The 23,427-nt window shown below is 52.8% G+C and overlaps 9 protein-coding genes across 9 annotated transcripts; 7 read left to right on the forward strand and 2 right to left on the reverse strand.

Moving 5' to 3' along the window:
- Positions 1-384: 384 nt before the first annotated feature.
- On the reverse strand, positions 385-2,197 carry CKM354_001146300 (uncharacterized protein; the record flags this gene model as incomplete). Its single annotated transcript, XM_044806953.1, has 3 exons — positions 385-1,565; positions 1,617-1,911; positions 1,964-2,197. 3 exons carry the CDS (start codon positions 2,195-2,197, stop codon positions 385-387), a joined length of 1,710 nt encoding a protein of 569 aa, XP_044662888.1.
- Positions 2,198-4,519: 2,322 nt separating this feature from the next.
- On the forward strand, positions 4,520-5,476 carry CKM354_001146400 (uncharacterized protein; the record flags this gene model as incomplete). The annotated part of the gene is made up of 1 exon (XM_044806954.1): positions 4,520-5,476. The coding sequence occupies one exon, from the start codon at positions 4,520-4,522 to the stop codon at positions 5,474-5,476; it is 957 nt and encodes a 318-aa protein (XP_044662889.1).
- Positions 5,477-5,673: 197 nt separating this feature from the next.
- On the reverse strand, positions 5,674-6,129 carry CKM354_001146500 (uncharacterized protein; the record flags this gene model as incomplete). Its single annotated transcript, XM_044806955.1, has 1 exon — positions 5,674-6,129. The coding sequence occupies one exon, from the start codon at positions 6,127-6,129 to the stop codon at positions 5,674-5,676; it is 456 nt and encodes a 151-aa protein (XP_044662890.1).
- A 431-nt stretch (positions 6,130-6,560) lies between these two features.
- Positions 6,561-7,462, forward strand: CKM354_001146600 (uncharacterized protein; the record flags this gene model as incomplete). Its single annotated transcript, XM_044806956.1, has 2 exons — positions 6,561-6,861; positions 6,912-7,462. The coding sequence occupies 2 exons, from the start codon at positions 6,561-6,563 to the stop codon at positions 7,460-7,462; spliced, it is 852 nt and encodes a 283-aa protein (XP_044662891.1).
- A 671-nt stretch (positions 7,463-8,133) lies between these two features.
- CKM354_001146700 (uncharacterized protein) lies at positions 8,134-9,567 on the forward strand (the record flags this gene model as incomplete). Its single annotated transcript, XM_044806957.1, has 2 exons — positions 8,134-9,373; positions 9,440-9,567. The coding sequence occupies 2 exons, from the start codon at positions 8,134-8,136 to the stop codon at positions 9,565-9,567; spliced, it is 1,368 nt and encodes a 455-aa protein (XP_044662892.1).
- Positions 9,568-10,517: 950 nt separating this feature from the next.
- CKM354_001146800 (uncharacterized protein) lies at positions 10,518-11,691 on the forward strand (the record flags this gene model as incomplete). Its single annotated transcript, XM_044806958.1, has 2 exons — positions 10,518-10,601; positions 10,804-11,691. 2 exons carry the CDS (start codon positions 10,518-10,520, stop codon positions 11,689-11,691), a joined length of 972 nt encoding a protein of 323 aa, XP_044662893.1.
- Positions 11,692-12,085: 394 nt separating this feature from the next.
- CKM354_001146900 (uncharacterized protein) lies at positions 12,086-16,780 on the forward strand (the record flags this gene model as incomplete). The annotated part of the gene is made up of 2 exons (XM_044806959.1): positions 12,086-12,219; positions 12,274-16,780. The coding sequence occupies 2 exons, from the start codon at positions 12,086-12,088 to the stop codon at positions 16,778-16,780; spliced, it is 4,641 nt and encodes a 1,546-aa protein (XP_044662894.1).
- A 1,090-nt stretch (positions 16,781-17,870) lies between these two features.
- Positions 17,871-18,555, forward strand: CKM354_001147000 (uncharacterized protein; the record flags this gene model as incomplete). The annotated part of the gene is made up of 2 exons (XM_044806960.1): positions 17,871-18,178; positions 18,240-18,555. 2 exons carry the CDS (start codon positions 17,871-17,873, stop codon positions 18,553-18,555), a joined length of 624 nt encoding a protein of 207 aa, XP_044662895.1.
- Positions 18,556-21,352: 2,797 nt separating this feature from the next.
- CKM354_001147100 (uncharacterized protein) lies at positions 21,353-22,987 on the forward strand (the record flags this gene model as incomplete). The annotated part of the gene is made up of 1 exon (XM_044806961.1): positions 21,353-22,987. The coding sequence occupies one exon, from the start codon at positions 21,353-21,355 to the stop codon at positions 22,985-22,987; it is 1,635 nt and encodes a 544-aa protein (XP_044662896.1).
- Between the last annotated feature and the right edge of the window lie 440 nt (positions 22,988-23,427).

Below are 23,427 nucleotides of genomic sequence, written 5' to 3' on the forward strand. Positions count from 1 at the left end.
GTGCCTCAGCTATGTTGCGTAAGGCAGAGTTTCGAGGGTTTCAAGAGCACTCAAATGTTCCGGGCAAATTGCGCATTATTGGCTTTGATTCCTGTTCTGCTTTCCGATGGGAGCGTGGGTGCCTTGAGGCCAGATACACGAAGCATGAAGTACAAGATGGTATATTTCCACGATTACATGTTGTGTACCAAGATCAATCATCACTGCTTATCAGCGAACCGCCGGAGTGTCGCACCAAACGTTGTCAGTGGCAACGAAACAACAGAAAGGGATAGATTGTACATGTATTTGAACATAGTTGATCATAATTTCATGCACTATTTACAAGATGGCTAACTCAAACAAATCACAACAATCCTTCCATTCTTTCATTTTCATCTTCATCTAAGCCTTAACAGTCTCAAAACCCTTCCACTCAGCCAAATAACCTCTAATCTCAGGTCCATACTTATCCACACCGCCAGCATAACAAGTCATCTCGAACTTCTTGCCTGGCACAGTACCACCCATATACGTCGATCGGGTAGTAGGGAACAGAGTACCCGCAGCCAAATCTTGAATACGCTGCTTCCACTCGTCGCTAGCCTCCTTGGTAGGGTTGACGTACTTGAGACCTTGCTTGTTGATCTTCTTGATCGCATCACGGATCCAGCGGGCTTGGATCTCGACGGATGAAGGGCCGTTGGAGAGGAGGGTAGGGCCGTGAGGACCGTATAAGTGGAAGAGGTTAGGGTAGCCGGAGATGGTGGTTCCGAGGAAAGTGTTGGCGCCCTCTTTCCATTCGTCTTTGAGGTAGGTGCCGTTGATGGACTTGAGGCCCATGGAAGTCATGCCGCCGGTGACGACATCGAAGCCGGTGGCAAGAGCGATGATGTCGAATTCGATCTCCTCACCATTGCTCACAATTCCTTTCTCAGTAAAACGCTCAATTGGCGTGCCATTCTGCTCGTTGATGTTCACAATTCGTACGTTGTCCCTGTCGAGCACTTCGTAGAAATTTTGCTCCAAACATGGTCGTTTGACGCCAAACGGATGAGGCTTCTTCTCTGGAAAGAGGATCTTCTTCTTCTCCTCGTTCTTAACGCGAACTGATTGGGTCTTGCGCCAGAAATTATATGCCACATCGTTTGCTTTGTCGTTGGCGAGGTAGTCCTTGTATCCTCCGAGCCAGAGAGCAAATCCTTGCTGTGCCCAGAGGTTAGTGAGGAACTCCTCACGCTCCTGCTCATCATCCTCAAATGTGTCCCGCTCACACAAATCGTAGTGGAAACCAGCAAAGCACTTCTCACGCATCGCATGAATGTAGGGATAGTCGGGCTTAAGAGCGTCCTGCTCTTCCTTTGAAAGGTCTCGCTTGCCCATTGGCAGTGCGAGATTTGGTGTCCGCTGGTATACGGTCAATTGCTCGGCAAGCGGCCCCATCTCTTGAATCATTTGCACGCCTGATGCACCAGTGCCGATGACGGCAACCTTCTTGCCCTTGTAGTCGACTCCCTCGGCTGGCCAGAAGCTGGAGTGGTGGATCTCGCCCTTGAACGAATCGAGGCCTGGTACATCGGGGATATCTGAACTTTTATCAGCTTACACAAATCGACATGACGAATGGATGCACTCACATCTCTTGGCAGCGAATCCAGCGGCGACGATCAAGAAACGGGCCTTGGTTGTACGACCATCTTGGGTCTTGACAATCCACTTGCCCTCGTTTGTGTCGAATTCGGAGCTGACGACAACGGTCTCGAATGCGCAGTCTTTGCTGAGCTCAAGCACCTTGTCCATGTGATCAAAGTATGCCTGCAGCTCCTCCCAGTTGGGGTAATTCGTCGTCCAGTGCCAATCCTTGTAGACTTCAGGAATGGCCAATTCATAAATTGGGACTGGGCTGTCCACTCGTGCGCCTGGGTAGACATTCTGCTCAGAGTCAGCCTCAAAATCGAGGTCATTGTCATACAAATATACTGACCCATCGCCAGGTGCCACCGAAGCCTTGGCCAGCATCATACAATACTGTGTTGAAACCGTTCTTCCTGGACTCGTACAAGCTCATCGCTCCACCGAATCCAGCGCCAACAATGAGAACATCGATATCGAGATTGTCGGCGTATGGGCCGTCTTCGCGTCGTCGGCGACCATACTGCCAGAGATCTGTCTTGATCACGCGCTCTGGATTCTGTGTATCAACTCCAACGCTGCCCATGGTGGCGATTGCTCGTAGAAAATGATAAGTGGTGTAGATGTGTTTGTTAACACGAATGGGTGGCAAGAGATGAGGTGGAGGGGTTGACAAGTCTTTATGAGTGCAGGATACTTGCCTAACTAGTCCGATACTAACGAGTTACTTTCCCTTCATCCGCTTTTTCTGAGGGCATTCGAGATTGTACGGCGGCAAACCTGCCTAGGCGCGCGGAGCTCCAGCAGCTGAGGTCGATCTAACCCTGCAGGAGATTGGACATCGATGCGGGGCTAAGACCATAGTCTGGGGTTACCTGGGGACTTGTGGGGCGGCAGCACGGTCTGGAAGAGTGGAAGTGGCAATCCGGTGGCTGTGTTTGGAGTATTGGTGCGCGTAAGTGATCCAGACGCAGGCTCGAGGCGGGCTCGCTGACCCCGCCATGTACCTCATCCGACGCAGAGGGGCAAGTCTACGCTACCATTCCGGAGGTTAGTTCTCACAGAGCTGTGAGACAGTCTGTGAGCTATGATCGACTGGCGCGCCTCGTCTAATGTTCTCTTTGGGTGATCATAGACGCTGCTGGGCCGTCGTTGAGCACGAATTGTGTAAGCAAGGCGCACTCGTGAACAGAAGTCTTTGGGTTTGCGACTATCATTGCGACTAGCCAGTAGATCCGGACCATGATCTCAGGTGGAGTTTATTGCACTCGTGGTACCTCTCGATCGCAACGCTGGGGTTGCACAGATTGTGGTGAATGTCGACATCCACTCGCCCGGTCTCATTCGCCAGGTAGCAGAAAGGCAAAAGTTGGCTTCATTGGCTGCGAATGCGAGATCGGACAACCGCAACGGAAGATGAATAGCGAGGGCGGAAGTATTGCGTGCGATGTCGATAGTCTAGCGAGACATTGCCATCCTGCAGGAACAGACAGAGCTAGAGGTCATGTCGTCCCGGGAGACTGGAGCGCTCAGTGGTGAAAAAGAAGCACACGATGCGGCTCTGTTGTGGCAAGCCCCAGGTTCCGGTATTGCACTGTCCACGTGGGTGCCATTTCGCACCACACGGGGCTTCTTTCGGACAGGTACAACGCCGTCTACGTTCTGCTTGGAATTGCTGCTTCGGCCAGAGGGGAGGAGTTCTAGCCACTCGAGAGCTGTGGCGCACTGTTCTGGAACAACTTTTCCGGTCTGCGACTCAAGCCTCTGGCTGCATCTCGCTGTTCCATCCTTCAACGAGTCAAGTGGTGCTGAGAAGTACCTGAGAGGGGCATTACAAGCGGATGCATTGCGGATGCCATGTCGTTGTTTGTTGTTGTGTCAAGTTTGGTTGTAGAGATTGGAGAGAGGCTCAAGCGCACGGACGTCATCACCGGACCCTGCCATCGCCCAAGACTCTCGCCCTCCATACTCTTCCTTCTCACCACTCCTTTTCTCTTCTCGCCAGCTGCTACACGAGTAATCGACGGAATCTGCGCAACCGCATGATACAACCGAGATCCGCATATGCCCAACGGAACGACCGACAAGCCTGCCATCGAGCACAATCCCAAAAGGCTCTTTGGCCCGCGTTGTGCTGAGTTGCTGTGGTCGAGTCAGGCCCTGATCTGCGCTCATCCGGACCTCAAGAGCAGCGGTATGCCTACGTGCATGGATAATACGATATGCGCTGCACACCGCACGCACTCACGGCCGCGAAACTGGGATTGAAGTGGGTAGGAGCGCATGGAGAGCGGACATCGAAGCGGGTGACGTTAGGTTAAGTTAGGGCCCAGCAGGTAAGTCGTCTAGTCATCTGGGATTGGGGCTCAATCGGCAGATGTAGAAGTCTGTTGCGACGGGTATGTGCTCGGTGCTGCGCGAGCAGCAGTAACAGTACATCAAAAGGAGCGCATATGCCCTCTCCCGTGGATACCGCGGCGAGCCCATTCCTGATTATGAGTATTTGGCTCTGCGCGTAACAACATGATCAGTGATCACTCTGGTCGGGGCTCGTCACTCACGCCATCTACCTGTCCAACATGACATTTGGCTCTAGATCTTCGGTCGTTTGTGGTATGACAGTGTCCCAAGCAACGCAGATGTCCACAGCGATGATACGGATACTGGTGCCGCGTAGAGGTGGTATGTAGCCGATATCGCAATGCACTTCTGAGATTATATGCAACACAGACCAGAACTTGCAAGTCAGGAATCAGCCCACACCTCACCCATGAACCTTGCAGCAGCAGCTTCACGACTTCAGCCTCACTTTGCCCCGCTTGCCAACTCTGACAGCATTTCGACCCCGCCATACTTCCAGACAAACCAACACACAAAGTACCACATATCACAAGACTCCAGAACCAAAATGTCCAAACCCAAGGTCTTCGTCCTCAACCCCTACCACCAAGATGCTATCGCCCTTCTCCAGCAATCCAGCTCGATCCAAGCCATCCTCCCGGGCCAACCAGGCTCAGACCAATGGCACAATGAAGCCGACGGAATCCTCATTCGCTCTGACACCCGCCTCACAGGACAAGACTTCGCCATGGCCAAAAAGCTCAAAGTCATCGTGAAGCTTGGAACTGGTGTCGACAACATTGATTTGGAGGCAGCCAAAAAGCACAATATTGTAGTCTGCAACACCCCAGCCATGAACGCCGAAGCCGTAGCAGAATTAACCCTCACCCTCGCCCTCACCGTCGCTCGCCGCGTCGTTGAAATCGACAGGAAACTCAACCGCGGCGAAGACCTCATCCGCTCCCAACTCCTCGGCCAATCTCTCTACCAGAAATCTCTGGGCATCATCGGAATGGGCAACGTCGGAGAAGCCGTAGCGAAGAAATGGATCGGAGCTATGGAAGGCAAAGTCATCGCCTACGATCCTTTCGCTCCAAATGGCGCATGGGACGACATCGAACACCACCGAGTCCTCGACCTCGACATCCTACTCAAATCTTCCGACGTCATAAGCTTACACGTCCCACGAACAGATGACACAACAGATATGATTGACAAGCGAGAATTCGGTTTAATGAAGAAGAATGCGATTTTATTGAATTGTGCGAGGGGCGGAATTGTCAATGAGGATGCTCTATTGGATGCTCTAGATGAGAAGAGAATTTTTGGAGCGGCGTTGGATGCGTTGGATTTTGAGCCGCCGAGTTTGGAGAAGCATGGATTGCATTTGGGGTTTGATAATTTGGTTTTGACGCCGCATGTGGGGGGCACGACGGAAGAGAATCAGAGTGCTAGTGGGAGGTTTGCTGTTGAGACTGTGGTTGCTGTATTGGAGGGGAGGGAGGTGGAGAATAGGGTGGTGTAGAAGTGGTTGAATACTTCTTGGACTCTGCTTGGTTCGGCTTTTGAGAGACCCAGAAAAGAGTGAAGATGGAATATAAAAATGTAATGTTTTGCAGAATTGATATGAGCAGAACAGGGTTCATGAGCTACGTCTGAGGTAATTTCATTACGAGCTAGTGCAGAACGCTCACAGTGTAATGGCAGCCCACAGCATCGGCCTCACTCCTTATTAGTCCCACCCGGCAGCGTCTCATAAACCGGCACACCAGGAGGAATCGTAACCCAAGGATACTTGCTACGCACGAAATAATGCGCATCCGGCACAAAATCTCCCCCATCGTCCAGCGTCCCAACTCTAACAAATCTCATAGCATCTCCAAATTCGGGATGATCAGCATAAAGTAATACTCTGCATTCTGCACAACGCCAACTGCGTTCACCGAGTTTGCTGCCGACGATATCAGGCTCTGACCATGCTGTGCCCAGTTCTTCGATGTCTTTTGTCTCGAACATAGCGTTGATTGCGAAGGCGGATCCGGATAGGCGTTGACAGTCGCGACAGTGGCAGGCGTTTATGGCTTGGGGTTTTCCTCGCACGCGGTAGCGGAGGCGGGCGCAGAAGCAGCCTCCTTCGCAGAGGGTTTCTTGCTGTGGGGTGGTATTGCTGCTGGACATGTTTGTCTGCTTGCTTTGTGGCCTTTCGTGGAGAATTAATTGAGAGTCTTTGTAGAGGAGTAGCGAGAGTGCAGGTCGCCATAGACGTGCATGTCTGATGAAGGTCAGTGGTAGAACCTAGTGCCAACTCAAATGATGCTCATCAGCTCGCGTTCGCGTCTCGTATCGCGAGCTTTTAGGCATTGACACCGGGCTTTGTTACTGATGAAGCTCTTCAATTCGCGCGCATTGTTGCGGCTGTGATGGGGAAGGTGCGTGCCACAATTGCCTGGTAGAACGTTTTCTCAAGTCTGGATATTTCCGCATATTGGCTCGAACTCAAAGCCAGCGCCGAGGCTTACCAAGATTGGTATGGACGATCTCTGAGAACTTCGTGGTAAACAACACTCTCAACGCTCTTGTGATGATGTGTTCTCTTGACATTGACAGCCATGTCCTCCTTTCGTTCTCTTGTTTGTGGACTAGGAGCAAGTTACCTCTGGCTCGGTAGCGGCGACATCTGTCAGACATCAGAAACAGCGGCAGCCACAGCACTCTACGCGAATGCAGAAATCCCTATCCTAAGCGATGAGATCAGATGCTCAGTCGCTCCAGAGACGCATTTGCGGATGCTGACAATCGGCGACTCGATCACAGTCGGCTGGGGAGGCAGCGAGTACTGGAACAGTTATCGAAAGGACTTGCTCAATTTTCTGGAAAGTGATTGTCCCATGAAGAATCGAACCTATATCGGTAAGTGGATTCTGATGATGTTTCATTAGTCGTTGCTGACCCTCAGACAGGCACTCAGCGAACTGGAAATTTCGTCGAAAACCGACACGAAGGATATCCTGGCTACGATATCAATCAGATCGCAAATGATACTCAGCCAAGACTTATGAACTCGATCTTGGAGATGCCGAATGTGGTTCTGCTGCACGCAGGAACGAATGATATGGTAGACCGGCCTGGATCATCACCTGGAGAAGCCCCAGATCGACTTGGGAAGCTCATGGATATGGTTCTCGGAACGGTGCCGAATGTCACCCTCATCGTGGCCCAGATTATCCAGGTGACGGAGGAGTCAGAGCGGAGGGCTTTGATCCCGCAATTGAACGCGCAGATTCCAAGTACTGCTGCAGAGCGTGTGGCTAGAGGGTACAAGGTGCAAGTGGCTGATTTGAGCTCGATTGGTATGGACGCTGTGGATTTGCGAGATGGACTGCATCCAAGTGATGCGGGCTATCGCAAGATGGCTGTCAAGTGGTTTGGGGCGCTTCAGAATGCGACCAGGGCAGGTCTGATCACGCCGCCGAGGGAGATGTACTCTGTTGAAGGGACTCCGGAACGATAGCATGTGTTTTTCTGCATGCTGTAGTGCAATCCAGCTGCTCGGACGTTTGTGTTCTAGCCGAAGCAAGGGATGACATCGCACAGTTGAGCTGGTCTAGATGCACCTCACACCGGCATTTCTGAGTGAAGCATTGTTCGTGTCGTGTGAGAGAAAAGAAGTAGAAGTGGTCTCGACAAGCTGCATGTGAATCTCCCGCGCCCAAGCTTCAAAGCTCCGGGGCCGGACAGCTGCAGGGGCCAGCTTTGATGCCACATAGACCAAACCCACGATACGGCGGAGACACGATGGAATCTTTTGCTTTGGCCGCACAGCATTCGGGTGCCATCAATCACCACCACACCATTTCCTTCAACTCCTCCGCGGTCGACGCGCTGAAAGAGGTCAAATTGATCGTTTCTGTCGTGGTCGTAGGCTGGATCGCGACTACCGCTTTGAGAGGATTTCTGTTCAAGAGTAACGACAAGGCATAGCGGGACTCTGTGTATACATACAACCAACCAAAGACGAGACATTGATCACGAGCAATCATTGCAGAGCATTGATACCGAGTGTTGGACCTTCGCAATCACCATTGGCCAAACCCATCGCTACCCTCCCACCACCTTCCACCGATTCTGTGCCCGAGCACATCTTACACCATATCGAATCGTGTGCACGCGACATTGAGAAATATGACACTCCCACGATTACCTCAGTCGCTCGCATGGCTGGTGTTCGCTACCCTCGCCTCCGCTGTTGACCGCTTCGCTGCGCCCATCGACAGCCTTTCGTTCGGCCACAAAGGCGACTTCACACCAGGAGCGACAATCTCTGGCTGGCACGCAGCTAGCGTGAACCACGATTTGCATGTCACTCGAGATCGTGTCATCCTCACGCCGCCGTGGCCCGGCCAGACGAAGGGTGCCATTTGGTCGGATCAGAGCATCGGGCAGGTCAACGACTGGACAGCACAGCTCGAATTCCGAGCATCAGGTCAAGAGGTGGGCAGCGGCAATCTTCAGCTGTGGTATACACACGGATACGACACTCTCCACGCGGACAGCGTCTACAATGCGGGGAAGTTTGACGGCCTCGTCATTGTGGTTGATCAATATGGAGGCTCCGGCGGCAAGATTAGAGGCTTCCTGAACGACGGTTCTGTAGATTACCGCTCATCTACATCGCTCGAGTCACTGGCATTTGGGCATTGCGATTATAGTTATCGCAATTTGGGAAGACCCAGTAAACTCAAGATTACGAGCAGGGGAGGCCTTACAGTGTCCATTGACGATAAAACATGCTTCTCTTCCGACAAGATCTCTTTGCCAACTGGCGACTACTTCTTTGGTATCACTGCTACTACTGGAGAGAATCCAGATTCCTTCGAGGTCACCAAGTTCGTTGTGAGCAGTGGAGGAGATCCAGTCACAGGCGGACAGCAAGGCTACCCAGGCAACACAGCTCAACAACCCATTCAGGGGCAGCAGCAGCAGCAGAACACTCCTCAGATCAAAAAGATGGACAGCATGCCAGGCGCACCAGAGATGCTCCCTGATCGGGATGCAGACCAGATCAAGTCGCAGACCGAGCAGTTCGCCGACTTGCACAACCGCGTGCAAGGCCTCACTCACCAGATGGGCACCGTCTATTGGGAGATCAAGAACTTGGCGGACAAGATTGATTCAAAACACTTGGACACCGTGACCAAGATCAACAATGTCGGTGCTAGCAGAGATACCGGGCTGCCACCGGAGACGGTTGGCAAGATCAATGCTCTGCACGATCGTGTGTCGAGCATTGAGTCGATCGTCAACATCATTCGCGACGACATCGAGGGCAGAGACTACAAGCAGTCTCTTGACGAGCTGCACAACGCCATGTCGTTCCTGCACTACAATTTCCACGACCACCTAGAGCCAAAGATGGAGAAAGGTAAGTTCGCACATTGCTGTGACGTGCGATGAAACAGCTGAGACACAAGCTAATTCGGGTTCGCAGTTATCAAAACCCATGGTCCGAGCACCTCGCAAATGGTCTTTACCATCATCGGCTTCCAGTGCCTGATGGTGCTGTTCTACGCATTGTACAAGAGGCAGAGACACAGTCAGCCAAAGAAGTACTTGTAGATGGAGCCTTTGGCTGATCACGGACAGCGTTTAGTTAGCGTGCATGCCACACTACAGATGGGGTGAGAAAAACCGTCGCGTACTGAACAGCTTCGATGGGGACAATTGTATGAATGGACACCTTGCTCGGGCATGATAGACGGGGTTGTTTACGTGGCATGAGGCGATGGCAAGGACATGGGGGTAAATGTAATTGTGCGAATGCGAATGCGCGTGGGACATTGTATCTCTGTTATTAGTACCGTATGCAAGCTGCTTAATGTAAGCATGGCTTTTGTGAAGATGTGCCTGATTGTGAAGCTCGGCACTGCAAGACGATGTCAACACACGTTGCACAGGAACAGCTCACATGAGTTGCATCACACGCGCACCGCGTACAACCTCATCTCCATTCTTCTTCAACTTCCTCGCGCTATGACATGTTCTCCACGCTGCGGCGCAATCACATGCCACAGTCGCGTCTTCCAATGCCGGCTATCAACGGCCGATCCGCGGCTAACCATTTGATAAGAGAAATCCGCGAGCCACCACGCTACCGCTTACACCTGTACTTAAGGTCTTCGACTTCCCCTAAGTACAGGAAAAGGCGACACGATGAGTCGCCAGCCCACTCGACAGCATTTGCGTCTCGTAAACGGCGAACCTAGGGAGCGATAGTGAGCCGGAAGATTCTGAGCGCCCTTGCGATTTCAAAAAGGAAGTATCCTCGCTGCCCGTTTCTGTTTTCCTTGTTCTTTCTTTGCATTCTGCGTTTGCAACTCTATCGTGAACTTTCCGCTTTTTCTACGGCACTGGGACAGGGACAAAGAGAAACTCTTCTTAGCTTTCTCATCATCGTTCACAGATTGTACACCTGAGACATCCTGAGGTCATCGACATCTACGATGTAAGGCACCGCTCATCGAGTGACTCGATTGACATGATGGCTGATACAATCAGACAGTAGCACAATGGACGCCCCTACAATTACACCAAAGTTCCTATCTAAGGCTGACGAGCTGGGTCTGGTGGCTGTCGGCTTCAGTGGTGGACAAGTACGTCTTTGCTCCCATCTTCTAACCGTGGCTACCTCTGAATGCAACTACCTCTGAGTGCAAACGCAGGCCGCTAAGCCAATCAGCAAAGCTTTCCCTGGATCGAGAGCCAATCTATTTCGGCGCTTGCACTCAGAGGTCGTTGCATTCAGAGGTATCAACGGTTACGCAATGAACACAGACTAAACATGCCATTCTCCAGTGCAAACCAGGCACAGATGCGGCCCCAATGGCCCTCATCGAGTCCGGCCTCATCAACGACCTGCGCGACGAACTCAAATATGACGTGAAATACGACAACAAAGTCCACGCCTACGGCGATCTGATGCCCTCCGAAGACCCCGAGCACCGCCGCATGAAGAACCCTCGAGCCGTGTCCGCCGTGACGAAGAAACTCAGCTCCCAAGTCTACGAGCACGCGCGCGAAGGCCGCTTTGTCTTGACCTTGGGAGGAGATCACAGCATTGCCATCGGCACGATCTCCGGCACCGCCAAAGCCGTTCGCGAACGCCTGGGAAGAGACATGGCAGTAATTTGGGTCGACGCACACGCAGATATCAACACGCCCGAAACGAGCGATAGCGGAAACATCCACGGCATGCCCGTGTCATTCCTCACCGGGCTCGCAACAGACACTGCCGAGAATCCTTTCGGTTGGATCACAGAAGACCAACGCATCAGCCCCGCGAAGCTCGTCTACATTGGTCTGCGAGACGTAGATCGAGGAGAGAAGAAGATTCTGAAGGATAACAACATCAAAGCTTTTTCAATGCACGATATTGATCGGCATGGAATTGGGAAGGTCATGGATATGGCTTTGGGCTGGATTGGACGGGATACGCCGATTCATTTGTCGTTTGATGTGGATGCTTTGGATCCCATGTGGGCGCCTAGTACGGGGACGCCAGTGAGAGGAGGATTGACGTTGAGAGAGGGAGATTTTATTGCGGAGTGTGTGCATGAGACGGGGAGTTTGGTTGCGTTGGATTTGGTCGAGGTTAATCCGAATTTGGAGGCGCATGGTGTGAGTGAGACGGTGAGGGCGGGGGTGAGTATTGTGAGGTGTGCGCTGGGAGACACTTTGTTGTAGGGTGGCAGAGGGTCGGGATAGAGTTAGAGGTAGAGTGAAGAATAAAGGCATGCTCACGCAATGCTGTTGTGTGTTCCGTTCACATGCTCGCACGCTAGACGTCCGGAGAAGCCACGGAGGAGACGCACCCACAACCTTGCGATAGCACCACATGAGCTCTTCTTCACTTTGCATCAGCTGTGACAGTGGTCATTCAATACGTTCTGATCACGTACAACAAGTCTCGCGTGCCCTGTCGTCTTAGTCGCGGAGACACGAGACGCGTGTTGAACGACACGTAGCTTCAAATAATTGTCAGCGGGACCCCTCCGCGCCTCCATATCGATTGGCATCCAACGTGCACGACACATTCCCTCCCATGATAGCAAAGTGATCTCGGAAATCCAGAGCCACCATGGCCAAGTCATCGTGGGGCAATTGGAAGGCAGCAGCTCTGGCCAGCTTGCTGACCTGCTCCAATGCCCTTCCCTCTGTCAACGTTGCCGTGCGGACTGCGTTCGGCGCTCCACCATTTCTGGTAGAACTGCTGTAAGGCTCCTCATGCTACACTCTCAGACATCACAAAGCTGAACAATTGCCTAGTGAAACAGCAGCCGAAGAGAACAACACAGCCTACTTCCCTCTCCTCGACCGCATCGCAGACGGCTACTTCGATTCCTCAACGACCGACGAACAGCTATACAAAGCCTTCCGATCCCTCCTCGAATCAGACGCACACCTAGGGAGAGAAGACCTCTCGTCTTTCGACTACGCCCTCGCAATTCACTCCGCTGCCCCACGTATCGAAGCTCACTACCAATACTACAACACATCCGTCGTGCCCACGATATCGAAGGAACGAGATGGCTATGCAGGATGCGATACATGGGTTTACGTCCCATTTAGCGGGCAGAAATACTGTTCGCCAGACTTGGACGAGAAGAGCGCGGAGAGTTTGGGACAGCCGGGAGATACAGTGAAGTCATTACCTTTCGATCGCGTACTGGGAGACGTGAACAGCGAGAAGCCCAGCGTGCTGTACGCAGATCTTACGAGTGAGAGTTTCAGGAAATTTCACAAGACGTTGAGCAAAACCGCGAAGGAAGGCAAGACGAGTTATCGAGTGCGTTACAGAGCTTTCGAGGGAGTGGAGAGCAAGCCCTTGACTGTGAGCGGGTATGGTGTGGAATTGGCATTGAAGAGGACGGATTACATTGTCATTGACGATCGTCAAGATGGCGAAGATGCGGAGAAAGATGAGGGCAAGAGTGCCGCAGAGACGAAGTTGAGCGAAGAAGAGGTCTCGGATCTTCGACCTCTGTCACAATCGGAGTTGAGAAGACTGGGAGTGAGGGCTGCCAGTTTTGTCATGGGAAGTGAGGACCCCTTCGCGACGCTTTTGAAGTTGAGCCAGGATTTCCCGAAGCATTCGACCAGTATTGCGGCGACGAACGTTTCTCAGGACTTTATTGAGGAGCATGCGAAGAATCGGGAAGTTCTGCTTCCACCGGGATACAATGTTATGTGGATCAATGGCGTGCAGATTATGCCGAGAGATGTCGAGGCTTATGCGCTTCTGGAACATCTCAGGCGGGAGCGGAAGATGATCAAGAGCGTGCAGCAGATTGGGCTCAGTGGCTCGGAGGCTATCGAGCTGCTTTCTCACGAGGCTATCACTGCAGCGCAGGATGAGCAAGAAGCTCCTCGGTACGACTGGCGAGATGACGCTGAGGGAGGCGACATCATCATCTGGCTGAACGATCTAGAAAAGGACAAGCGATATGCTGACTGGCCGGCAACTGCAAATGCGCTTCTCCAGCGTACATTTCCTGGGCAGCTCCCGCCCGTGCGCAAGGAGGTGCATAATTTGGTCCTGCCGGTTGACTTTGCGGATTTCAACGATGTTCTGCTGGTTTCTGAGCAGCTACGGAGTTTCGTTACACGTCAAGTTCCTATCCGGATGGGTCTGGCACCAAGGATTCGAGGCGAGACAAGCACGGAGCAGGTGACAATCATCTACTACTTGGTCCACAACTATGGGCTGGGTACCGCGCTCAAGTATCTGGAACAATCGTTGGAGGCGGCTGGCCGCAAATACAGCAAGCCCAACGAGAAAATCTTCCAAGCTGTGAAGACTGCAGGCAAGCTTCGTCCCAACAAGGAGGACCTCTCTCTATCGGATGTGCTGAAGGACAAGACTCTGTCTGAAAGAATGGCCAGGAGCAAGGGCTACATCAGCAGAATCGGCAGCACAGATCCTACACCTCCTGTGCTGATCAATGGTGCACCAATTGCAAGGACTGAGGACTGGTTGCAGGTAATGAGCCAGCAAGTCAGCATTGATCTTCGAGCCGTGCAGCAGGCTGTCTATACTGGTCAGCTCGGCGACGAGGATTATCTGCCCACACTTTTCCTCAGTAAAGCGAGCTTTAGGCGTAACCCTCTGGTAGTACCGGAAGATGACAGCAGTCTGAGATTCCTCAATCTTGGTGATCATCCTGAGCTCGAAGATCTGCCTAGCATTCCGGCTAATGCTCAGACTATTGAACGAGAGCTTGTGCATCTGACTGTGGTGGCTGATCTGGACAGCGAACAAGGTTTCGAGCAGCTTATGGAGGCTCTGCTATACAAGAAAGATCATGACAACGTCGAAGTGGCTGTTCTGCACGTGCCTCGTGATGGGGACTCTAAGTCAAGGATCGCTTCCGACCTGCAGAAAGATGGCGCAGCTACTGTGCTTGAGAGTTTGATAACCGAGTGGGACAGCTTCTGGGCTTCGAGCACCGGTGGGGACGCTCCTGATATGAACCTTAAATCCAGACGAAAGATCTATGAGATTCTGAGACTTGCTGCAGCACGGGACAGCACACCGGAAATCGACGAGGAGGTTCGCAGCTACTGGGCTAAATTCAGTCATCTCATCACCGCTATAGGCGTTACACCTGGCAAGAAGGCACTGATCGCGAACGGAAGAGTGGTGGGCCCAGTATCTGATGATGTTTCGATCGAGTCATCAGATATCGAGACTCTGCTCACGTATGAGCGCACAAGACGACTGCTGCCTGCGGCACTTGCAATTGAAGCTCTTGGGCTCCACCAGAAGGCTTCTACGCCTCTGGCATTTGCTCGAATCTCCAACCTGATCGCTCTTTCGCTCATCTCGGATGTGCCAGAAGGTATCTTCGAGGCGGCACCGACGGTTCGTACTGATGTCTTCAAGAAGTTTGAGTCCAACCACACAGCGATCAACATCGGAGATTTGGACACAGCGACTATCCAGATCTATGCTGCGGTAGATCCGGCCTCCGAGGCAGCTCAGAAGTGGATACCCATCATCAAGGTCTTGTCGGAATTCGATGGCGTCCATGTGCGTCTCTTCCTGAACCCGCGAGACCGCCTTGAAGAGATCCCGATCAAGCGATTCTATCGACATGTGTTGAGCTCGAAGCCAAACTTCGAAGTAGACGGTTCTCTTGCTCCCACTGGTGCGCAGTTCCGTGGACTTCCCGCAGACGCATTGCTGAACATGGGAATGGACTTGCCTCCAGCTTGGCTTGTGGCACCAGAAGTCACAGTGCACGATCTGGACAACATCAAATTGAGTGCTGTTAAGAACGATATCGATGCTACTTATCAACTGGAGCATGTTTTGATCGAAGGCCACTCTCGTGATGTTACAGTTGGACCGCCTCCACGAGGAGCTCAACTCGTTCTGGGTACTGACGCCGATCCGCACTTTGCTGACACGATCATCATGGCCAATTTGGGCTACTTCCAGTTCAAGGCGAATCCTGGTATCTACAGTCTTGCTATGCAGAAAGGTCGCAGTGAGGAAATCTTCCATATTGACAGTGCTGGCGCCTCTGGCTATGATCAGCAAGGGACCGACAACTCGACAGAGATCGCGCTGATGAGCTTCAAAGGAGCCACTCTGTTCCCTCGAATCTCTCGCAACCCAGGCATGGAGGAAGAAGATGTGCTGGAGCCTTCCAAGTCTGCCCTGGAATCGCTCGCAGATGGCGCAGGTGATCTCCTGGCTCAGGTAGGACTGGGTGATGGCGCACAGAAGTTTCTCGGAAAAGCAGCCAAGCTCGGTAGTGGCCTATTGTCCAAGTCTGGATCCGCCACTGCTACACCAGAACGTAAGCATGCAGATATCAACATCTTCTCCGTTGCCTCGGGTCATTTGTATGAGCGCATGTTGAACATCATGATGGTTTCAGTCATGAAACACACCAAGCACAGCGTGAAGTTCTGGTTCATTGAACAGTTCTTGTCCCCTTCATTCAAGGACTTCCTCCCGGTCATGGCGGAAACGTACGGCTTCGAGTATGAAATGGTCACTTACAAGTGGCCACACTGGCTCCGAGGACAGAAGGAGAAGCAACGGGAGATTTGGGGCTACAAGATCCTCTTCCTCGATGTGCTGTTCCCACTCGACTTGGACAAGGTCATCTTCGTCGACGCCGACCAAATCGTTCGCACCGACATGTACGAACTCGTGCAACACGACCTGCAAGGCGCGCCGTACGGTTTCACACCCATGTGTGACAGCCGAACCGAAATGGAAGGGTTCCGCTTCTGGAAACAAGGCTACTGGAAGAACTTCCTCAAAGGCCTCCCATACCATATTTCCGCCTTATACGTCGTCGATCTGAAACGTTTCCGACAAATGGCGGCTGGTGATCGTTTACGACAGAATTACCATCAATTATCGGCGGATCCGAATTCGCTGAGTAATTTGGATCAGGATTTGCCGAATCATATGCAGAGCTTGCTGCCGATTCATAGTTTGCCGCAGGAGTGGTTGTGGTGTGAGACGTGGTGTTCGGATGAGAGTTTGAAGGAGGCGAAGACGATTGATTTGTGTAATAATCCGCAGACGAAGGAGCCGAAGTTGGAGAGGGCGAGGAGGCAGGTTCCGGAGTGGAACGTTTATGACGAGGAGATTGGGGGGTTGGCGAAGAGGTGGAAGGAGGAGAAGAGGAAGGGGGTCGTGGGAGCTGTTGTGGGGTTGGAGGAGGAGAGTATGCAGGAGAGGTTGCAAAGGGAGGACGCGGAGAGGGAGGAGAGGAAGAAGAAGGCTGAGGGGAAGAGAGATGAGTTGTGAGGCGATGAAGATCTTGGCTTGGCCTATCTATTGTAGTAGAAGGTAGAGATAAAAGGAAATGTATTATCATCTGCTCTTCACCTGAGCTTGATCTGAAGAGGATTTGCGTTTGACTCTCGAAGTTAGCATAGACTCCTCCTGCTGCTGCGAAACCTCTGCGCAACAGGCCCGGCTCGCTCGGCAACGAGGCAGGAGGAATTTTCTTGTACGAACGCCTGGTTCGTACACGACCGAACTGGTGGGCGAGCTTGGTCGTACCGTTCATGCATGTTTGAGGTGACTCCCGCGCCACTGCAGGTACCCTCGCACGACAGACGTCGTGGCTCGCATGTGCTTGCTCCCGTAATCTTGCTTCGACTGCAGTTTGGATGTTGCGTAGCAATTTTGTACGCTGAGAATCTACTCATGGTGAAGCAGAGTCTAGATCTCCTAGATAGACAATTCCCCCCCACACACATCCCAAACAACCTGCAACACGACACGCGGGACAAAGTTTCAGCTCTGCTCATCATCTCCAAGAGTCATTCATTCATCTCACGGCTCTTCTACGGTCTTCTAACCACCCGTCTCGTTGATGTGCAACACAAGATTACATGGAGTTCATCACATTCCCCAGACTTGGGAAACACTACACATTAGCTGCTCGCTGAACGCCTGAAACTTGCTCGTCCTAGGGAGATCGTTGCACCGCTATGAATTTGTGTGGCACTAGACCTCGGCTGGCTCTTTCATGGAACGACGTCAGCTCGTGGATTGTGAGAGGACTGGGCTGTGGTGCCTGCTGATCCGGTATAGCTGTGCTCTGGAGGCGGCGTTTGAGAGTGCGATGAAGGACTTTGTGGATGGGGTTTGTGAGGTTGTTTCACGATTGTGAAGGGGAGGAGCGGGAGGAATGATGGGATTCTAGTAGCATGGTGTGATGGCGAAGAGGAGAGAGAGCAAAGGGTACAAATATCAGAGCATGTGTCCGCCTTTTGCACAAACTTTCTCTTCAATCACGCCACAGCTTCCACAGTCAGTCGCTACTACAACGAGTCTTCTCTTCTCATCGAGCAGGTCTCAGCCTTCTGTCTCCTCCATCGTTGCAACAATGAAGGCGACCATCCTCCTCTCACTCGCCCTGGCGGCAATCAGCCATGCTATCGCTCTCCCACAGTTTCCCGTTTCGAAGCTTCCGAATCAGTTCTTCAGCCTCATGGCCCTTCGCTCTGCTACGCCACTCCACTTCGGGGGTATCAATGCCAACCGCGGCCATCTCTGGATTGGGAAACAGCCTTCGACATACTGTCCTGGTGTGCAAGGTCTCAACTGCGCGGGAGTGAATACTACTCGTACGACGTTTGCTCTCAGCAATGGCGTCTTGAGTTTGGCGGTGCAGGTTAGTGGAGGACAGAAAGTGTGAGTTGAAACTCGACCCTATGCCTCTCTGCTGTGAAGTTGTTACTAATGTTCTCACCAGATACATCGAATCTTGCGGTCGCGTCTCGTACACTCGTGCGGACGATTCTGATGTGCCAGCTGATGCCGTTACTTCGGGCTGGTCGCTGGACAGAGGCCCAAACTTCGATATTCTGAGTCACGAGAATGGCACCTACTTCTGTCCTTCTACAGATGTCGATCCTCAGGCTCCTCCTGTTGCTGGACAGCCAGGTCGTCTGCCAGGTCCTTGGGAGTTCTACGTCGGGATTACGAAGGATCTGCCGGAGGGATGTCTGTATGCGAGCTTGGTTGCTGCAGGCAATGCGGTGAACACTACTGCTTATGAGTATGATTGAGCAGGAGCTGGGATCGTGAGCGGGTTCAATTTCTTAAGGGGACTGTGGACTTCACTTCTTGTCGTGGCGACATTCATGCCTGAGATGTGGACATCTTCTGGCTTTGTTCAAGCATACTGAGTGTGCTTTTTAGGATCTGCAGTCTTTGGGTAGATGCCAAACTGAGCTGGATTTCTTATCAAGTCGTGTGTCCAGATGTCTACCCTGCGTATTCCTCTTCAGTGCTGTCAGAGAGGATGTCATCTAGCATACCAAAAGCAAATGCGAGATGTTGCTCAGCGTTGCAATGTCTCCGCCAGGCGCCAGAAATCTCTACAGCCCCAAACAAAGTCAGATTGTTTCGGGAGTCATTGTGCTGCCGACTGACTTTCGGCTTCAGTTGTACCCGCGTTCCATGCCCACTGCATAAGAAAGTCATATGTTGACAGTCTCGGTCCTTGGCGTATCGTGGAAGCACTTTGTAGTGCCCAAAACAGCTCGTATTCCCGCGCCGTCCGGAGAAGCCGTAGTGACAGACGCCAAGGGTATGGATGAATTGTCCGAAGTGACGAAATGCCTGCTTGGGCTGAACATCGCTTCGACAATCCAGCCCGGCAGAGCAGTAGAATGAGAAGTAGAGGACTCGTTCCTGCAGCTGGTTTTCAGTGGTGTCTGGGTTGGTATTGCTGTTCTTCGTCTTGCCCAGTCCCTGACATCTTACTCTGCACAAGCATCTGCCCCTGACATAGCCAAGTCTTTGCCAAAATGCCGTTCAGAGGTTCTGGACATCACATCCCCGTAAGCGCGTGGTGGCGATAGGTTCTGCCGAAGATCATGTACATGGCAATGCTTGCGTCGCACGATGCTAGACGATGCAATATTTGGTGACACTGGTGAGCAATGAACGCCGGTTTCCTGATGGGAGTGAGGTGTCGTCGGATCTTTGAATCCGAGAAATCCGAGCCGAAGCAGACCGGGGCAAATTTGCAATCTGGCTTCGACCTCACACTGTCTCCACAGCTTGTCATCACGTCACCCCGGGACCCTCGACGTGGATTACATGTCGACACTGCGCTTAAATCGGCCGGTAGTACCCTTGAAGGAAAGCCATGGTCATGCTACAGTGCGCCCGGCGAGCTCACCTGGCGCGAGATTCCCAAGGGACACCAACAGCCAAGCTAGTAGACGGCGATACCGTGATAGCATCAGGACACACTAGGCGCAGAAGCATTTCTTGACTCGCGAGGAATACACGCTCTTGTCATCAAAGTCGTACTGCACCAATGGCAAACCCACCAACACTGCATTGTATCACCTTTTGAACGGACTGGTGCAGCCGGACTCTCCGTATTTACCGAACGCCTACTTTCCCGTCGCGAGTAGATCCAGGCGAAGAAGACCTCTGCTGCGGCTCTACGCTATCTGGTCTACGTCCACTGAAGCTTTGTGCGTTCATCGGCGCGCACGGCAGCCAGATCGATGCTGGATGAGACTTCTCATGCCGTAACGGAAGATGTGGTGCGCTAAGTGGTGCTAAATAGTGCTTACCTCTTCTTCCAACTCCGGCAGCGCCAAGAAGAAGAGGATCGTATTACCAGGACTCCAGGACTGCGATATTCTAGCAGTAAGCAATACACTTGTCAGCCCTCCTGGCACCGAAGCGTTGTAGTGACACCACTGCCCTGAAATGGAGTTCACGGTGCACTGCTCAAGTGCGGTGGCTGCGACCAAAGTCCTGCTTTTGCGACATAGTACAACTTACAGCCCATAGTCAACTGCTCCGAGCTTCCTTGTTCAGGCCACAGACCTACTGGTGAGCCAGCCATCTCTGAGCATGGCATCTGATCAACTAAGATCCGAGAAAGCCCGCTATCATGTCGATCTGGGGTCTCAAGACGAATATAGTAGGCTAGCTGGTCAGACTTGGCTGCCGACCCTGGCCTGCAGCATGAGGCCATCGGCAATTAGGCAATATGGGGTGCATTTTGGGTAAGAAAGGCCAGAGTGGTTGCGCCCTCGCGCTTCTTCCGAATTGGCCCTCAATAACAATGGTCACAGACATGGACAGTGAGGTCCATCTTGGTGACACCTCATATTCGAGATCTGACGAAAGGCATCCGCCTCACTGAGAACTCAGTGTGCAGTGCATACACGGTCATTGCGACTGAGTCCAAATACGCGCTAATGCCGGTTGGCTAACTTGGAATAGGAGTAGCACAAAGCTCCGATGCAATGAGCTCCCTGCTGTGCCAAGACACCGTCAATGCATGGCTATTGTCTGCGTTGCACTTAGAAGCTGATCACTACTACTCCGACCTAGAGACCCATCTGGATCGCAAAGGCGCTGACCACAAATAGCCGATGGCCTGTAGCTGATCTGAAGGAAAACTCCGTCCAAGACTCTAAAACAGTGCCAAGTCCTGCTCAAGATCACTGACCAAGCTCGCCGTCCGAAACACCGACCAGCATACGCAGAACGGTTCTCGTCTTCCACGCATTGACGACGTCGACGCCAAGATTCAACTTTGTCAACAGAATACCGGATTCGCCGACGGCGGGCCTTGCACTCCAACTATGCGCGAACATGGCTACACAGCAGATGCATCGCCAAATGTACAAATACCACGTCCTCCTCCCGCTTGGTTGACTTTTCATCACAACAACACAACAGCCTCTCCATTCAGCAACTTTTCCTTCGCACAGAAGCTCTGGTAGCTTTCTCATTTTCATTCACAACAAACAATCAATCAGCTCTGGTAGCTCAACAAAAAAGAAAACACCATCAACCAAAACTCAACAAAAAAACCAATCAATCAAGATGCGTTTCACCACTGCCGCAACTGTAGCCCTGGCTGGCTCTGCTTTCGCTGCACCACTCCAAGTTACTGAGGAAACAAGGAACGTCGTCGAGCGCGACCCAGAGGCTTTCTTGGGCCAGATCATCGACCTTGGCAAGGGATTCCTCGGCATCCAGGAGAAGCGCGACCTCGAGGAGCTTGCGAAGCGCGACCCAGAGGCTTTCTTGGGCCAGATCATCGATCTCGGTAAGGGATTCCTCGGCATCCAGGAGAAGCGCGACCTTGAGGAGCTTGCGAAGCGCGACCCAGAGGCTTTCTTGGGCCAGATCATCGACCTTGGCAAGGGATTCCTCGGCATTCAAGAGAAGCGCGACCTTGAGGATCTTGCGAAGCGCGACCCAGAGGCTTTCTTTGATATCTTGAAGGGACTTGGCCCCATCGGCGACCTCATCCGTGGTGGCTCATCAAAGCGCGATGCTGAGGCCGATCCACTCTTCGGCAAGCTTCTCGTCGGTGCATCCCTTCTTCCAAGCCTCCTCGGCGGCAACGAGGAGAAGCGTGACCTTATGGTCCGTGACCCAGAGGCATTCTGGGGCAAGGCGCTCCTCGGTGCATCCCTGCTTCCAAGCCTCTTCGGCGGCGAGGAGAAGCGCGACATCATGGCCCGTGACCCAGAGGCTTTCTGGGGCAAGGCTCTCCTCGGTGCATCCCTGCTTCCAAGCCTCTTCGGCGGCGAGGAGAAGCGCGACATTTTGGCCCGCGACGCTGAAGCTGACCCAGAGGCATTCTGGGGCAAGGCACTCATGGCTGCCTCCCTCATTCCAAGCCTGTTCGGTGGCAACGAGGAGAAGCGCGACCTAATGGCCCGTGACCCAGAGGCTTTCTGGGGCAAGGCTCTCCTCGGTGCATCCCTGCTTCCAAGCCTCTTCGGCGGCGAGGAGAAGCGCGACATCATGGCCCGCGACGCTGAAGCTGATGCATTCTGGGGCAAGGCGCTCCTCGGTGCCTCGCTTCTTCCAAGCCTCTTCGGTGGCGAGGAGAAGCGCGACATCATGGCCCGTGACGCTGAGGCCGATGCATTCTGGGGCAAGGCGCTCCTCGGTGCCTCCCTTCTTCCAAGCCTCTTCGGCGGCGAAGAGAAGCGCGACATTATGGCACGCGACGCTGAGGCCGACCCAGAGGCACTCTTCGGCAAGCTTCTCGTGGGTGCATCCCTTCTTCCAAGCCTCTTGGGCGGCAACGAGGAGAAGCGCGACATCATGGCCCGTGACGCCGAGGCTGATGCATTCTGGGGCAAGGCTCTTCTTGGTGCCTCCCTTCTTCCAAGCCTGTTCGGCGGCGAGGAGAAGCGCGACATTATGGCCCGCGACGCTGAGGCCGATGCATTCTGGGGCAAGGCGCTCCTCGGTGCCTCCCTTCTTCCAAGCCTCTTCGGCGGCGAAGAGAAGCGCGACATTATGGCACGCGACGCTGAGGCCGACCCAGAGGCACTCTTCGGCAAGCTTCTCGTCGGTGCATCCCTTCTTCCAAGCCTCTTGGGTGGCAACGAGGAGAAGCGCGATATTATGGCCCGTGACGCCGAGGCTGATGCATTCTGGGGCAAGGCTCTCATGGCTGCCTCCCTCATTCCAAGCCTGTTCGGCAACGAGGAGTAAGCACGAGCAGAACGATTGATTTGATGATGATGGACATGAATTGTACGAAGATATGAGTCGCTGAATGGAGAGGAAATGTATGCTGTTGTGTTTCTTTTGGAGTTTTTGATTTGAATGCCGCGCGGGGCTGGTCTCTTGTCGCTGCATTGGGGAGATAGAGGTTGTTATTGGAAAATCGGGGGAGCGGGCGATCTTTGCAGGTAGCGATATCTAGCACTGAATGTCATTGCTTCTCTACAATATGTCGTTTCATCTTGGTCTTGATCGTTCGTGATTGAATGCTCTGGTTATTGGCTCACTATCGTCGCTCCATTGGATAGCGCACATCAAGGTTACCATCTCAGAGTCTTCATGCGCTATGTTGTGTCTTTTCGGGATCAGGGAATATCATTGCTCTGGACAGTAACACTGCGTAGCCGGAAGCCAGCTTTGCTTGCATC

This window comes from Cercospora kikuchii (assembly GCF_019650295.1).
Source record: "Cercospora kikuchii DNA, contig_00008, whole genome shotgun sequence".
NCBI classification, from domain to species: domain Eukaryota; kingdom Fungi; phylum Ascomycota; class Dothideomycetes; order Mycosphaerellales; family Mycosphaerellaceae; genus Cercospora; species Cercospora kikuchii.